The following is a 14,545-nucleotide window of genomic DNA, read 5'->3' on the forward strand; positions in this document are numbered from 1 at the left end:
CAAACATACTTGATCAGTTATGCTGATAAATTCTGCTTGTCCCAGATACAACTAAATCACTTGACAGATACCTCCGATAATTACCGTCTTGCGCTATAAACAACTTTATTTTCACACTGACAGTTATTTTTTGTGTTGATCAAAGCAGAGTGCCTCGTGTCCCAGAGATACCCGAGACTATATACATCCCCACAATCTATGCTAAAAATGAGAGCCAAATTGTAATTATTGAGATACATGTGGGCTCATGGATTAAGTCCATGTTGACTACGAGGGTGTTCCCTCTTGTAGGATCTGTGATAATTAGCTGCTGCTCCTGTTATGGGATCTGTTAATTAACAAAATGTTCCTGTTATGGAATATGTTAATAGAGTATTCCTGTTCTGGGATGTGTTAATTAATGGGGTGTTCCCATTATGGGACATGTTAATTAATGGGATTCCTGTTACAGGATACATTAATAAATAGGGTGTTCCTGTTATGGGATTTGTTAATTAATGGAGTGTTCCTGTTATGAAGTTTGAATTAACGGAACCATAAATGCACAGTTCAACATGATTGATTTTTTTTATCCCCCTTTTTTCCCTGTTCTCTTGGAAGTGTTGATACCTGCAAGCGTGTGGTTCCAAGGGTGTCAGCAGCCCAAGTGAGTTTCGGTAAACTACTTGACCGTGGGCCATTACAGCCCATAAGTGTGCACTTTGCAGCAGAGATCTGGAGCAGGAACTGAGTCTGTTTCTTTTCTATCTCGCTGGGCAACAGTAGCACTCCTACTGCTATCCCAGTTTGATACCTAACTTAGCACTAAACCAGTGATTGAGCCGGGGTCCTCCTTGGTCTGCACCAAAGCCAGTGTACTGAGCAGTTGGACAGCGGATATTCCCTTTGTCAGAAGGAGCTGTAATCTTAGACGTCACACTTTGACCTGAGTAGCAAAATCACATGTCGGGAGCTGGCAGCACAACGGTGGCAACTGATGCCATAGAAATGGTGGAACAATGCACAGGTTTTTGAAATGCCTATTCGAAATATGCAGGGACGGGAGGAGTGAGAAACTTGCAAGTATTTTGGCCTGTTCGGTATAATCATCAACAGGATCCCACTTCTCAAGATTTTGAAAGTGTTCTTTTGCTTTATTCTGCCCCCATAGCCTGCAACTGATGATAAAATCCAGCTGGGTCCAGGATGCCGACTAGGCAGTTGGGGTAAGGGCAGCAGTGGAGGAGTGAAAACTATTGAATCTGGTAAGTGAAATGGCGCTCCTTTCTCAGTCTTTGTGATAGTTTTACGCAGCTACTATTATTGGTAAACCTGATTTTGAAGACCGAGGTTATACATTTTCCAACAAAGCTCTCTAGTCTCGTAATCACAGTGCTGATAATTTATTGCTGGTTAAGAAATTATTTTAAACTGGGTCTTTCCTCCTCTGGAAATGCACATTAAAATGGAAAAAAGTTCTATATACTGTAGATCACTTTTTTTGTTTAAAAAAAAAAATGGTTTAAAGACAAGTCCCCCTCATATGGATGAAAGGCAAGGGCCTCAATCCAGGCCTGTTCCAGTGTTGCCTGCCCTGAGAGAAATATCCATTTCCTGTTTGGCACTTCACTGACTGACGGTTTCGAAAATAATCTTGTGGTTAATCACAAACTGCCATCTTTATCGTCGTGTTTTGAAAATGTCCCAGTCTGGCAAACGAACACTACGCGGTTGCAGATTGACCTAAAATTAATTTTGCTGCTAGGAAAGGAGATTACATCACAGGCTGTATCAAAGTGACCTTTTAAAAACCTTTTTCTTGTTTCAAATGTGTTTCTCAAGTATGCTGACAGAATTCATCTGCAAGAAATTGGTTTATAAAAACAACAGAACTGGTGGAAATTGAGTTTTTATGTATCTATATTCACAAATCTCTGCTCCTCGACCCCATTTAGTTTCTTAACTTCCAAGGAATAAGCGGGCTTTTTATTCCTCCTATCAAAATGAACCACCTCATACTTGCCATAATGAATTTCATTCGTCATTTATCCGCCCACTCTGTCAGCCTGTTTATATCTTCCTGTATTTTGGTGCAGTCATCCACATTATTTCCTATACCCCCATATTTAGTATCATCTTGGAGGTGTTGTACTGGTATCTCGGTACAACTCCTCCAGGCCTGGAGCACATAATCTAGGTTGACACTTCAGTGACACTTTGAAGGAGTGCTGCATTGTTGGAGGTGCCTTCTTTCTGTTTAAATGTAGGGTCCTGTTCAAGTCGGCATAAAAGATCCCAGGGCCTATTTGAAGAAGTAGTTTTCCAAGTGTCCTGGACAGCATTTCCCCCTCAACCAATCCTATCAAAAAGGAACTGATTAACTGCTTACTCATCTTATTTGGTGTTTTGGGATCTGTTGTACAAATTGGCAGACATGCTTGCTTACATAAGTGACTGCGCTGGATATGAAGCACATTGGGACATTCTTACTATGCATCGAAATGGTATATAAATTCAAGTTTGTTCTTGAAAGCCTGGGGACTACCATCACTTTTAAGTTTAGCTAGCATAAAGTTCAATGTTTTATTTCAGACTCGCCACGAACAACAAGTTTGAATAGATTCTCTGTACTGCAGCAGTCTGCCCCACCCTCTGATTCAGATACACGCAGGACGCTACCGAGGTGAGTGCTGTTGAAGCTAAAGAGGGCAGTCTTGCATTTTTCTTTGGTTAGTTTCCAGTACAGTATGCCAGCACTGTTGGTCACTTAATCTCTAGGGCTATTTGTTTTTGTTTCTGATTTATTTTATTCTGCAGATGGTGCCTGGAGCTGCATATTAAACTGGCTTTATGTTAAATCCAAGTTTCAGGAGAGCAATAAAATCAGAAAATGCTGGAACCACTCCGCATGTGTGGAGAGAGGAAGGTACAGTTAACGTTTCAGATGGATGACCTTTCGCCAGCACCACACATACTGCCTGACCTGAGTGTTTCCAGCATTCTGTTTTTATTTCAGATTTCCAACATCTGCAGCGTTTTGCTTTTCAGGACAGCAATGCCAAGCTGACTAATTTGCCCCACACTGCCAGGTTTATTTTCCTTGGCCTCGCTCTCGTGTAGGCCCATTGGAAGCCAAGTTACAAGACCGCGCAGACCCTTTCCCTTTTCCAATTGGGCCACCAATCAGCCTACGAGGGAGCTAAGCCAAAAACAATGCTATTTTCAAATTGCGCCCAAGAATATGATGAGCTAACCGGAAAATTGGCGCTGAGCCAGTTTTGTGGTGTGCTCATTTCATAACACTATTGTGCCAAGGTTGTTCTGACGGCATGTCAGGAGCCCCACGAAGAAATGAGTCTCGGCTGCAGCCGGGGCAAGGTAGGGTCCTTTGTATTTACGAGTGTGGCACGTGCCACGAGAACTGTGTGTTTATCATCGGCTGCACTCTTGTAACACAAATGCATTGTTCGTCCAAATATCTGTGGAAGTTTGAAGTGCGGTCTTGATCGGTCCACAACAGAAGCTGTGTCGTTGGACTTTTGAGCTGTAGTGACTGTAATCAGCAGTATTGATGCATATGCAGATCTTTAGCTACTTGCTCATTACAGCTCTCTACACCAGGGCCAGAAATTAAGAGTGATTGTTATTGGTGAGCAACAGATACTTTGTCAACTTGGCACACAGCAAAATATATTGAAAACATATCATCACCTTCAGATTGAAGCATGCAAAATAGGATTATATATGGACTAACAGAAAATGCTGAAAACACTCAGCAGATCAGCCAGCATCTACAGAGTGAGAAACAATTAACGTTCCAGGCCAGATGAAGTCTGACCTGCTGAGTGTTTCCAGCATTTTGTGTTTCTATTTCAGATTTTCAGCATCCACAGTGCTTTGCTTTTGATATATATGGGCTCTTGTGTGTTTACTGAGCACAGTGGTTCTGGTGCTGGTTGCTGTTTTTATTTACTTCCCCTCTTTCCCCCATACCAAATACCATTCCTAGGGAAGACAGATGGTCTAGTTCTAGCCTCTCCATTACTGCAGCTCTGGTGCTGTCTGCTAGGAGGTGTGCAACATCAGCCCAAATCAACTTTCCCACTTGCTTTTCCCCATCACCACGGGGAAGAACCTTATCTACAGACAATGCCACCTTTCCTCACTCACAAATAATAACTCTAACTGAGATTAGTATCTTGGGTGTGACTCACAGTTAGTATCCCACAATTTGTCATTCTGTAGTACATCAACACGCTGAATTGTTCTCACCTTCCGCAATTTCAAAGTGTCCTAAGCCATTGACCATAATCTTTGTTTAGAGCACATTAATTACCATAGAATTTTGGAAAAGCTGTATTTTTTTTTCAGAATCCAAATAAAAGTTGCGCTTCAGTGGCTGAAGAGTATGCAGTAAGATCGAAGAGTTTTGTTCGGGGTGCAGTTTTGGCTGTTAAGCTGGATTAACCTTTGAGTGCTGCATAACCCACATGCATCTCTTCATTTATTATTAGTGGCAAATGTGAACCGTTTAATAGAAATGCATCAAAAGCACAATGCATAATATGGAACTTTTTAAAAAAAAAAAAAAAAAAAACTTTTGACATTGTTTTACAGTACAGGAAACTTTGTGCTATCCAGCACCGACAGGACCGAGCTGTTGCTGTTCCCTCAAAACTGCCGGACAAACCAGCGCTAATGTTGAAACATACGGAGATTTTGAGCTCCGTATCTGGCAACAAACCCTGTTGCTTAGCAACAGCTTCTAAACAGTCGACCGTACTCTCTGTAGCGTCTCTGTAGCTTAGCAACAGCTTCAGCGAGACCTTGCAGAGCTTGACTGTTGAGAAAAAAGCAACGAAAAGAAAAAAAACCTAATGAAACGGCTCCTGATTTTTGCCGGTGGCGCGAGCTTACCGGACATTTAGCCTCCGGATAACACAAAGTTTCCTGTATGTTATAGTACAAATAACCAGATGGTACCAGCAGTGAGTGTGTACTGGAATAACTTGTTAGGTTCATCAAATTGCTTGAGATATGAGATTGTGATAATTCTGTTTAGACTAATTAAATCTCGAAGATTTCCAATATTGTGTGTAGTGCACTGATAAAGCCTGCAGACAGTCTGACGTACTTAAACCTATATGCACCTTGAAGTTGACCGGTAACAAGTGAAGCGCACAGCAGAATTTATCGGACTTATTCCCTAATAATGTGTGTGGTTACGGTTGATAACTGTTGGGCTGTAAAACTCATTGCAGGAGCAATGAACCCCTGATCTCAGCACCAAACTCCACTGACTTCAGATGGATTCCCATTGATTTTTACTTTCACAATTTTGCTTAGTCTAAAAGATCACTACTCATAGAAAAAAAGGCCTCTGGATGTTAAAGGAGGATATGGGATAGGATAGCCCTGTTCAGGTTGGTATTCTGGAGGATGAGATCAAACGAACTGAAGGGCCTCTCTCGTGCAGTCCTATCATGTGAAGTTACATAGTATTTGGAGCACAGAAACAGGCCATTTGCCACAGGTCCATGCCGGTGTTTATGCTCCACACGAGCTTCCTCCCACCCTTCTTCATCTAACCCCATCAACATATCTTTCTATTCCTTCCTCCCTCGTGTGTTTATCTAGCTTCCACTTAAATGCATCTATGCTGGTCACCTCGACTATTCCTTGTGGTAGCGAGTTCCACATTCTCACCGCTCTCTGGGTCATTTCTCCTGAATTCCCTACTGAATTTATTATTGACTATCTTATATTTATGGCCCCTAGTTCTGGTCTCTCCGCAAGTGGAAACATCTTCTCTACGTAATAGACCCCCCGCCACCACCCACCAACTTGGAAATAAAATGGAGGCCCAAGAGAGAGGCATAAAACCATTACAAAGTATTTACAGCACAGAAACAGGCCATTCGGCCCAGCGGGTCCATGCTGGTGTTTATGCTCCACACGAGCCTCCTCCCACCCCTCTTCACCTAACCCCATCAACATATCCTTTTATTCCTTTCTCCCTCATGTACTTAACTAGCTTCCCCTTGAATGCAACTATACTATTCACCTGTGATAGCGAGTTCCACATTCTAACCACACTGTGGGTAAAGACGTTTCTCCTGAATTCCCTATTTGATTTATTAGTGACTATCTTATATTTATGACCCCTAGTTCTGGTCTTGTCCACAACTGGAAACATCTTCTCTACGTTTACCCTATCGAACCCTTTCATAATCTTAAAGACCTTTATCAGGTCTCCCCTCAGCATTCTCTTTTCTAGAGAAAAGAACCCCAGCCTGTTCAATCTTTCCTGATGGGTATAACCTCTCGGTTCTCGTATTATCCTAGTAAATCTTTTCTGCACCTTCTCCAATGCCTCTATGATTTTTATAATATGGAGACCAGAACAGTTCACAGTGCTCCAAGTGTACAGGAAACTCTTTTTTTATCCGGCACAGACGGGACCGGCGTGGTGCCGGTTTATCAAAAAGTCCAGATTACAGAGAGTTATAGTTAAAAGGTACGAGAGCTCCGTACACAGCAACAAATCCAGGCTTCCCTGTTGCTTAGCAACAGCTGCAAGAAGCAAGACCACAGACCAAGCATCCCTGTTGCTTAGCAACAAGTGCAGGAACCCCCGATTACACAGCCAAGAATCAAGAAACAGCCACTAATATGAAGAAAAACTTAACTGAACCTACTCCTGAATTTTGCCGGTTAACCGAGATTTCTGGTTGTTTGGGTGCTGGTAAATCGAGAGTTTCCTGTATTCTAACCAAGGTTCTATACAAGCAACTTCTCTGCTTTTCAATTCTATCCCTCTAGAAATGAACCCCAGTGCTTTGGGTTTTTTTATGGCCTTATTAACCTGCATCGCTGCTGTTAGTGATTTGTGTATCTAGCCCAGATCTCTATGCTCCTCTGCCCCATTTGGACACTTATTTTCCAAGGAGTATGTGGTCTCCTTATTCTGTCTATCAAAATGCACCACCTCACGCTTATCTATATTGAAATTCATTTGCCAATTACATGCCTAATCTGCAAGTTTATTAATGTCTTCCTGTTGTTAGTTTTTTCATATACTCCCATTTACTTGGTGCTGATATTTTCTGTTGTTTTCTGTCGAGAGATGTGTTCACCAGTTTCAGTATGTAGCTTAGTTCTGGAATTTCCTCATATCTGGTGAAGTCAAAATAAGGAAAAGTTGCTTCAAACAAAACCCATTGATTTAGGTTTGCTGCCTGTATCCTACAATTCATAAACAGTGTGTCAATTCGAACAGCTATTTATTCAAGACAAATTACAATTAATTTTAGAATTTGTAAATAATGAAGTTCCCCTCAGCCATGGTATTGAAACTAATAGACAGCAGGCACTGCTCAACAGTTTAAAGTGGAGAAATAATGGGAGAACAATGGCTTCGCAAAGCATTAAACCATTAATGAAGCCAGCACAATTCATTCAGGCCTTTAGGGGTTTATGAATTAGTATTACTGTACTTTATATCACTGTTCTATTTCCTTCCTATCTTATCATCTGCTCAATGGAGAATGTATAACTTTATTAATGTCAAGATTAAGTAACCTTTTTCCTCTTTTCCCCCACCACCCAAATAGTCGAAGCAGTACTGGAAGGGAGAAGAACGATAAGCCAGCACGGCCGGCTATCACACGGGTGAGCAGTAACAAGGAGCTGTTTGATGATCGAGCGCGAGAAGAGGAAAGGAGAGAAGCCCTCGAAATCGTACAGCAAACCACAAGTATCTCCGAGGAGAAGAGTGCGGAGGGAGACAGGAACCGGACTAAGGAAAATGGTAATTTGCAGTTCCTGCATCCTGCACGTACACTGGCTATTCGGCAGCTTGTAACCAACATGAGACTAGGTTTTGAATGAGGAAAACCATTTGGATCTTCAATTTTGCTCCATTCATTAGGAAACCGGTGGCATAATTAAAAATCAAAGCTGCACACTCTGCACTGTTAATTTTTTGCAATAGCGCACATCCAGACCTACAGTACTTTAGCCACAAGGCAAGATTTTAGCACAAAGCAGCATTCATCACCTTTGGTCACCCTGATGAAAACATATTAACTGCCTTAAATAACTTCTGTCATGCTGGGGCACTTCTAAAAGTATTCTTTGGTATTTGCTCTTTGTTTCCTCCCCATACTTGCAGCCATGAAGGCAAGCGAGCGTCCAAGTTGTGGGCCTTTGCCATTGCTGCTCTAAGCCAGCTGTCAGGACCTGGTGCAGTAGAGAATGACGCAGTGGCGCTTGTGGACTTTTCCTGCAACTTCCCTAGAATTTATATATTTTAAAAATGTCTCTGTTTTGCACAATCTGATTGATTTGTGCATTGCATTGGTCAGAAGGAGTTTATTGGCGGGCCTGTTAACGAATGAGGTGGAATAATTTACAGAGCCTCCCTCAGAAATTGATCCGATGCAAGTTACAGTATTTACAGCCACCTGGCTTTGTAGCCTGGGCCTCTGCTCCAGGCTTGGCTGAGTGCGCTCTGGTCTTGTCACTCCCAAGTCTCACCTAGCGTTAGTTGTTTCCTGAGGTTTTCTAATGAATACTATGCCACACCTATTCAGCAATTCCCTTTCCCACCCTCCTATCCATGCCTACAGCTTTCCATACTCCATTCCGGTCCCCCAATTTCTCTCAGTTGCATATGTTGCACAGGCTTTGAGCATCTCCGGTACTGGATCTACTGCAACAGTGACAGGATAACTATCTGCCTTGGGGTAGAGATATATATTTACACCCCCACCCACCAGGTTCTGGTTTCTAACCTTTGAATGTTGCAAGAGTTCCCAAACCGCTGGCTCTATTTCTCTCCCCTCCCCGTAGCCATCTCTGAAATGGTACATTGTGGCTGTCATCTTGCTACAAGCATTGGGCTTCAGAAAATTTAAAAACCACATTTAGAAATGAGCAAAAGAGCTTACGTCCGAAGCATACAGCGAGTGATTGGCATGGAGAAGAGAGAGGAGACGGGGGACAAAAGACAGAACAAAATCAAGAGCAAAAGAAGAGAAATACGAAAATAATGAAAAAAAGATATGAGAGGCATACAGAGGGAGACAAAGTGAAAGGCAAAACGGGAAGAAGAGTGTAACACTTGTTTTATGTTTGTCCATTAGAAACACCATCGGAGATAAACTGGTTTGTTTTATTTATAAAAAGGACCCCAGTGGCTCAGCTGGTAAAGGCTATGTCACTGAGACATGCAGCCATTTGTCAGTTTATTCTTTCCTAAACCTTTGGCCAAGTCCAGAGTTTGGCATAGATGAATAAGTTGAGGCTGCTGCAAGGGTAACTGGCACAGCCATCCATGATTATCCTATACTTGGCATCATGCACTGTTTACTCATTGACGGAATTAAGCCACTCCTGTAAAGACAGATGTGTACATTCTCAAGAAATGTATAGCTGGTGTGTGGGTATAATCAAAGGAGCCTGAGATATTGGTAGAATCCAGCACTGGCTGATTACGTTGTCTTTTACATTTTCTATGACTGTTGGAAAGTGCTACGTTCTCTCCAGCAATTCAACAGAGACTTGAGAAATGACTGAATATTGCTGACTAATTAGTCTCCAACGTTCCTACAGTCGGTGGAAAGATGCCAACAACATAGATAATGAGTTCAGCGGACACCTTTGTCGGCAATGATAATGTCAGCCTGATAGCCGCGGGTCAGCTTGGCTGAGTTGGTAACACTTTCACCTCTGAATTAGAAGGTTAGGGATTCAAGCCCCACATAATCTAGGCAGATATTTGTGTGCACTGTTGGAGATGCCATCTCTTGGATGTGATAAACTGAAGCCTTACCTGCCCATTCAGGTGGATGTAAAAAATCCCATGCTACTATTTGGAGAAGAGCAGGGACTGTCCTTCCCCATGAACTTCCCTCCCACAAACAGATAGTCCTAAGACGATTATTTGCCTGTGCTGACTTAGTTAATCTCAGGCCGAGCAACAGTCAGGTGATACAATTGGGCTGTGTGTCCTCCGGCACAAGAAAGAAAAATCAACCAGGGATCCTGCATGCTATCTGGTGGTGCCTTGCTGGAAGTACAGCGGGTGGCTGTCGGGTGAGGGCCAGTTTGGGCTTGGCTGTGTCCTACCATCCTCCCCCTTTTTCCCCCCCCACACAGTGAAATAGGCCTCCATGCTCAGTCGGTTCACACATGAACAATGGCCCTTCGGCGAGGTACAACTGGTTGATGTCTGTGGAGCCAAACCTCAGCATGAGTCACTAACTTCTGGAAATGAGGAGGGGGACAAAACAACCTGTTACTCTTTTCATGCTCTCTTGGGCAGGTGAACAGCTTTGCATTTTTACTGTTGACTAATCTGCAGCTATGCAAACTGGATCATGCTCTTTACTGGTCGCCATGTGAAAATAACTGATAGCATAACAGCAGTTGCAACGATAAAGGATTTATTCATCAGCCTTTAATTCCAAGAATGTATAAACATCAATAACACAGATGTATATTTGCATGATAAAATCTTCCTTTCGAGGCAATTCGAGTGTCCAGGGCACTCCATGCTCCTGTGCTGGGCAGAGGGGTTCCTGGTGGAGTATTTGAGTGCATGAAGGAGAAACTAGCTGTTCGGATGCCAAAACTGAGCTGTATGATATGGTCTGGTGACACCTGTGTGACAAGCTGCTGATGTCATAAAGTGTAATCACTACGGGAAACTGGCAGTATCTTGTGGGCACAGAAACCAACGTGCAGAGTTGTTGCAATCCCTGTTACAAGAACGCTATTATTTATTTTAAATTCAAAATATTTTGCTTCAGAATTCCGTGATTCAACCACGTGGGTAAGAATTTGCAGCAGTTGTACCTCGTCTACAGCAGACGGACCTCGTTTAAAATGTAAAAAATGGAAATACATTGATACAACTTGAATTTATAGTAGCTAACCTGTTGCTTTCCTTTTAGAGAAACCCAACAATGGTTAATTAGCTGCCGGCAGTATATATTAAGGGCCTGCACACTGAAGGAGACCTTTTTTAAATTTGTTTTTTTTTTTGCAGTGAAACCTGAAGTTCCTCCCACTGATGCTTCCCCCAAATCTGTTCTGTCTGACGAGGAGATGGAGAAAAAATCAAAATCCATTATTGAGGAGTTTTTGCACATTAATGATTATAAGGTGAATACTTGCAGTATTTTAATAATTACTATAATTCAGCGACCAACTGTTAACTAAGCAGTTTACATTGTTACTGACTGTAATATTGCCCCATGGTTTCGATGAGTAGCATTATTTCTGTACATTTAAAAGGTTGGCTATGGAGATTTCAGGCAGTCTCTATTCTGGAACAGATTCCATTGAAAGCTCAACGTGAAATATTATCAAACAGTTCTGTTCATGTTTTATTCAACAAACTATCAGGAAAGGATGAACATGCGGGGGCTAAGGGGTGACCTAATAGAGGTTTTTTATGAAAAGTTTGATAGCGTAGACAGTGTTTCCACTTGTGGGGAAGAGCAAATCTAGAGGCCATCAATGTAAGATAGTCACCAAGAAATCAAATCGGAAATTCAGAAGAAACTTATTTTCCAGGGAGTGATTAGAATGTGGAGCTTACTACCACAGGGAGTAGCTGAGATGAAGAGTGTAGATGCATTTAAGGGGAAGCTAGATAACCGTATGAGGGAGAAGGGAATAGAGGGTTATGCATCACTAGCTCATACTTAGTCCATGGCTCGTTCCAATCCAAATCATTGTCATGCCCTGCAGTACCTGTGCATCCTTCAGTATTGGCAGCTGAAAATCCTCCTCCTCTGCCCACCCCCAAGTTTCTTGTTGAGTTTTAATGCCCGCTGTTCTCAAAAAGCTATGTTGGAGCAGGAAACCAGAAAGAGAGCAAGGGAAGAAAAGAAACACTTGTAGTGAAAACATAATACAGGAAACTTTCTGGTATCCGGCATCGATGGGACCGAGCTGGTGCCGTTAGATCAAAACTGCCGTAGAAACCAGCGCTAATGTTAAAACATACGGAGCTCAGAGCTCCGTGTGAAGCAACAAACCCTGTTGCTTAGCAACAGCTTCAAAACAGTCGGCGCAGCCTGCAAGTGTCTAGCTGAAGCTGTTGCTTAGCTACAGAGACGCTTGCAGAGCCAGGACTGGAGAAAAGAAGAAACGAAAAGAAAAAAAATTATCTGAACCGACTCCTGAATTTTGCCGGTAGATAGAGCTTTCCGGACATTTAACCTCCGGATAAACGAAAGTTTCCTGTATTCTAAATTATCAGGGTTACATGTAACCATGAGGGTGAGGAAGCAACTTGCGTTCAGATTTTGAGGGTTGTGTGTGATGCTACTCTTTATACAGCAAAATCCCATTCGTTTCTGATGCCCATAATTACATTTTTGTTCAAAAATATTAATGTGTGGTTCTAAGACAAGTGTTGGCAATGGATAAAACAGAAATGATAGAAATAAAATACCATTTGACTAGAATTGCTTTCTGTTTCCAGGAAGCGCTTCAGTGCGTGGATGAATTGAATTCGCTGAGCCTGCTCCATGTCTTTGTGAGAGTCGGTGTGGAGTCAACGTTGGAAAGAAGTCAAATAACAAGAGAACACATGGGGCAGCTTTTCTACCAGCTGATACAGGCAGAAAAACTACACAAAGATGAATTCTTCAAAGGGTGTGTGATACTTGACGAAGAAAAATAATATGCAATTAAATCTTGCACTTAAATAATATTGGGACGGGTGGAACTTTAGAAGGGGAGTGCGATCCAGTGAGTCTGTGCAAAAATAAGCAGCAATGATACCGTAACAGTCACATTTGTAGAATGCCTTCCACATTAAAATGCCACAAAGCACTTTACACAGCTAATTCCATTTTGAGATGCAGTGACTGTTACATCGGCAAATGTGGCGGCCATTCCAAGACTGCACTGTGGCACCTGGAAATGACCAGTCATTCTGAGGGAGGATGTTGGTCAGGACGTCGAGAACTCCCCCGGTCATCTTCAGTTAGTGCCGCTGATATTTTATGTTCACCTGAACCACCACTTCAGACAGAGGCCTCATCAGACCTGATCACCTGCAGTATCCAAGTACTGAGCAAAGCTCTGTTATCACAGGGCCAGGTACTTGACTGGATATTAAGTTCTTCATTCCAGTCAGTTGGATATTAACTGTAAGAGTGAACAGAGATTGGGATTTAATGAACTGAGAATTTGATTGTGTTTCTCACCACTCCCTCCTACTATACATACTGCAAAGTATTGTTCTTTATATTACCACAGTACTTCATTTGCAAAGATAATTTTTAGTAAATTACTAAATAAATTTTTAGGTTTGCAGCTTAATTAACAGTGCTCTCTGGCTAAACTAATTCCACTCAAGTTACAGTATAATGTGTTTAGTGCTCCAGTCCTCAAATGGATAATATCAGAGCAGGGGATGCAAACTAGTGATCCGAATGCATCTTACAGGTTGACTATCCCTTATCCGAAAACCTTGGGACCAGCTGTGTTTCGGTTTTCGGAAATTTTCGGATTTCAGAAGGTATTATTTCAGACTGGGAAACTCTGAACATTAAATTAATTTGGTAATTAGTATTTGTATTTCATATAAATTTTTAAAAGTTCAGGCTACCTCTTGCGACTGTTCCGTGTCTCATTCCCCTTCCTGCTTCCCTGTGCTGCTGCTCACAGTCTGTTTACAGCTCCCCCTGCTCCGTGTCTCATTCCCCTTCCTGCTTCTCTGTGCTGCCGCTCAGTCTGTTTACAGCTCCCCCTGCTCCGTGTCTCATTCCCCTTCCTGCTTCCCTGTGCTGCTGCTCACAGTCTGTTTACAGCTCCCCCTGCTCCGTGTCTCATTCCCCTTCCTGCTTCTCTGAATTCCTTGACTTAGCGGGGGTCTGGGGCTCGACTGCCGCCGCCAGTTGTAGGAAAGCCGGATATCGTCTGACTCCTACGCTAAGCTGGCCCGCAAATCAGGTCGGGGGGTGGGGGGGGAGAAAAGAATATCGGACGGGCCGCTGCAGCTATCGGACGGGCCGCTGTATTGTTGGGTTCACTCTCCCGGTACCTCCTTCACACTGCCTGGCTCGGCCTGCAATCTCCTACCCAGGAGGGAACTCTGTGACCCTCTGCCCTGCTCACAGGGAAAGGCAGAGCTCCCTCAGTCACACTTAACATCGAGAGCAAAGGCCGACGTGTCGACAATCTGCAGGAATTCTTGTTCTGGGCCCCGGAGGACCACTCCGGTCATGTTTTGCGCCACTCAGGTCATGTCGTGCGCACGACTTACGCTGAACGAAAAAACTTTCGGTTTTCGGAAGTTCGGATAAAGGATAGTCTACCTGTACTTCATGTAAATGAAGGCCTGAACAGATGTGATTAGCAGCAATAATAGCCCAAATTAGCAGGTGCCTAATACTGATCACTCACTACACATGCAAGCTGAGCTTACTATGTGTTGTATATGTTTGAACATTCATCTATTACCTGGCTCTGAGGGACCTCTCATGGACCAGTGTAGGCTACTTTTGGGGGGTGGGGGGGGGAGTGTACGAAGTAGAGGAGG

The 14,545-nt window shown here is 42.9% G+C and overlaps 1 protein-coding gene across 23 annotated transcripts in view; it reads left to right on the top strand.

Annotated features, from left to right (window-relative positions):
• Window positions 1-14,545, top strand: part of LOC147100499 (eukaryotic translation initiation factor 4 gamma 3-like) — a 290,666-nt gene that overhangs the window by 264,435 nt on the left and 11,686 nt on the right. For all 23 annotated transcript variants that reach the window (XM_085966798.1, XM_085966800.1, XM_085966802.1 and 20 more), the window contains 5 exons: window positions 1,151-1,244; window positions 2,572-2,662; window positions 7,593-7,789; window positions 11,033-11,148; window positions 12,479-12,651. In XM_085966798.1, the coding sequence (XP_085822924.1) occupies window positions 1,151-1,244; window positions 2,572-2,662; window positions 7,593-7,789; window positions 11,033-11,148; window positions 12,479-12,651 (671 nt within the window). The remainder of the gene's footprint in view (window positions 1-1,150; window positions 1,245-2,571; window positions 2,663-7,592; window positions 7,790-11,032; window positions 11,149-12,478; window positions 12,652-14,545) is intronic.

The sequence above is a fragment of the Somniosus microcephalus genome, chromosome 25, assembly GCF_052327205.1.
Source record: "Somniosus microcephalus isolate GS21.2 chromosome 25, FLI_Smic_1.0, whole genome shotgun sequence".
Lineage (NCBI taxonomy): Eukaryota > Metazoa > Chordata > Chondrichthyes > Squaliformes > Somniosidae > Somniosus > Somniosus microcephalus.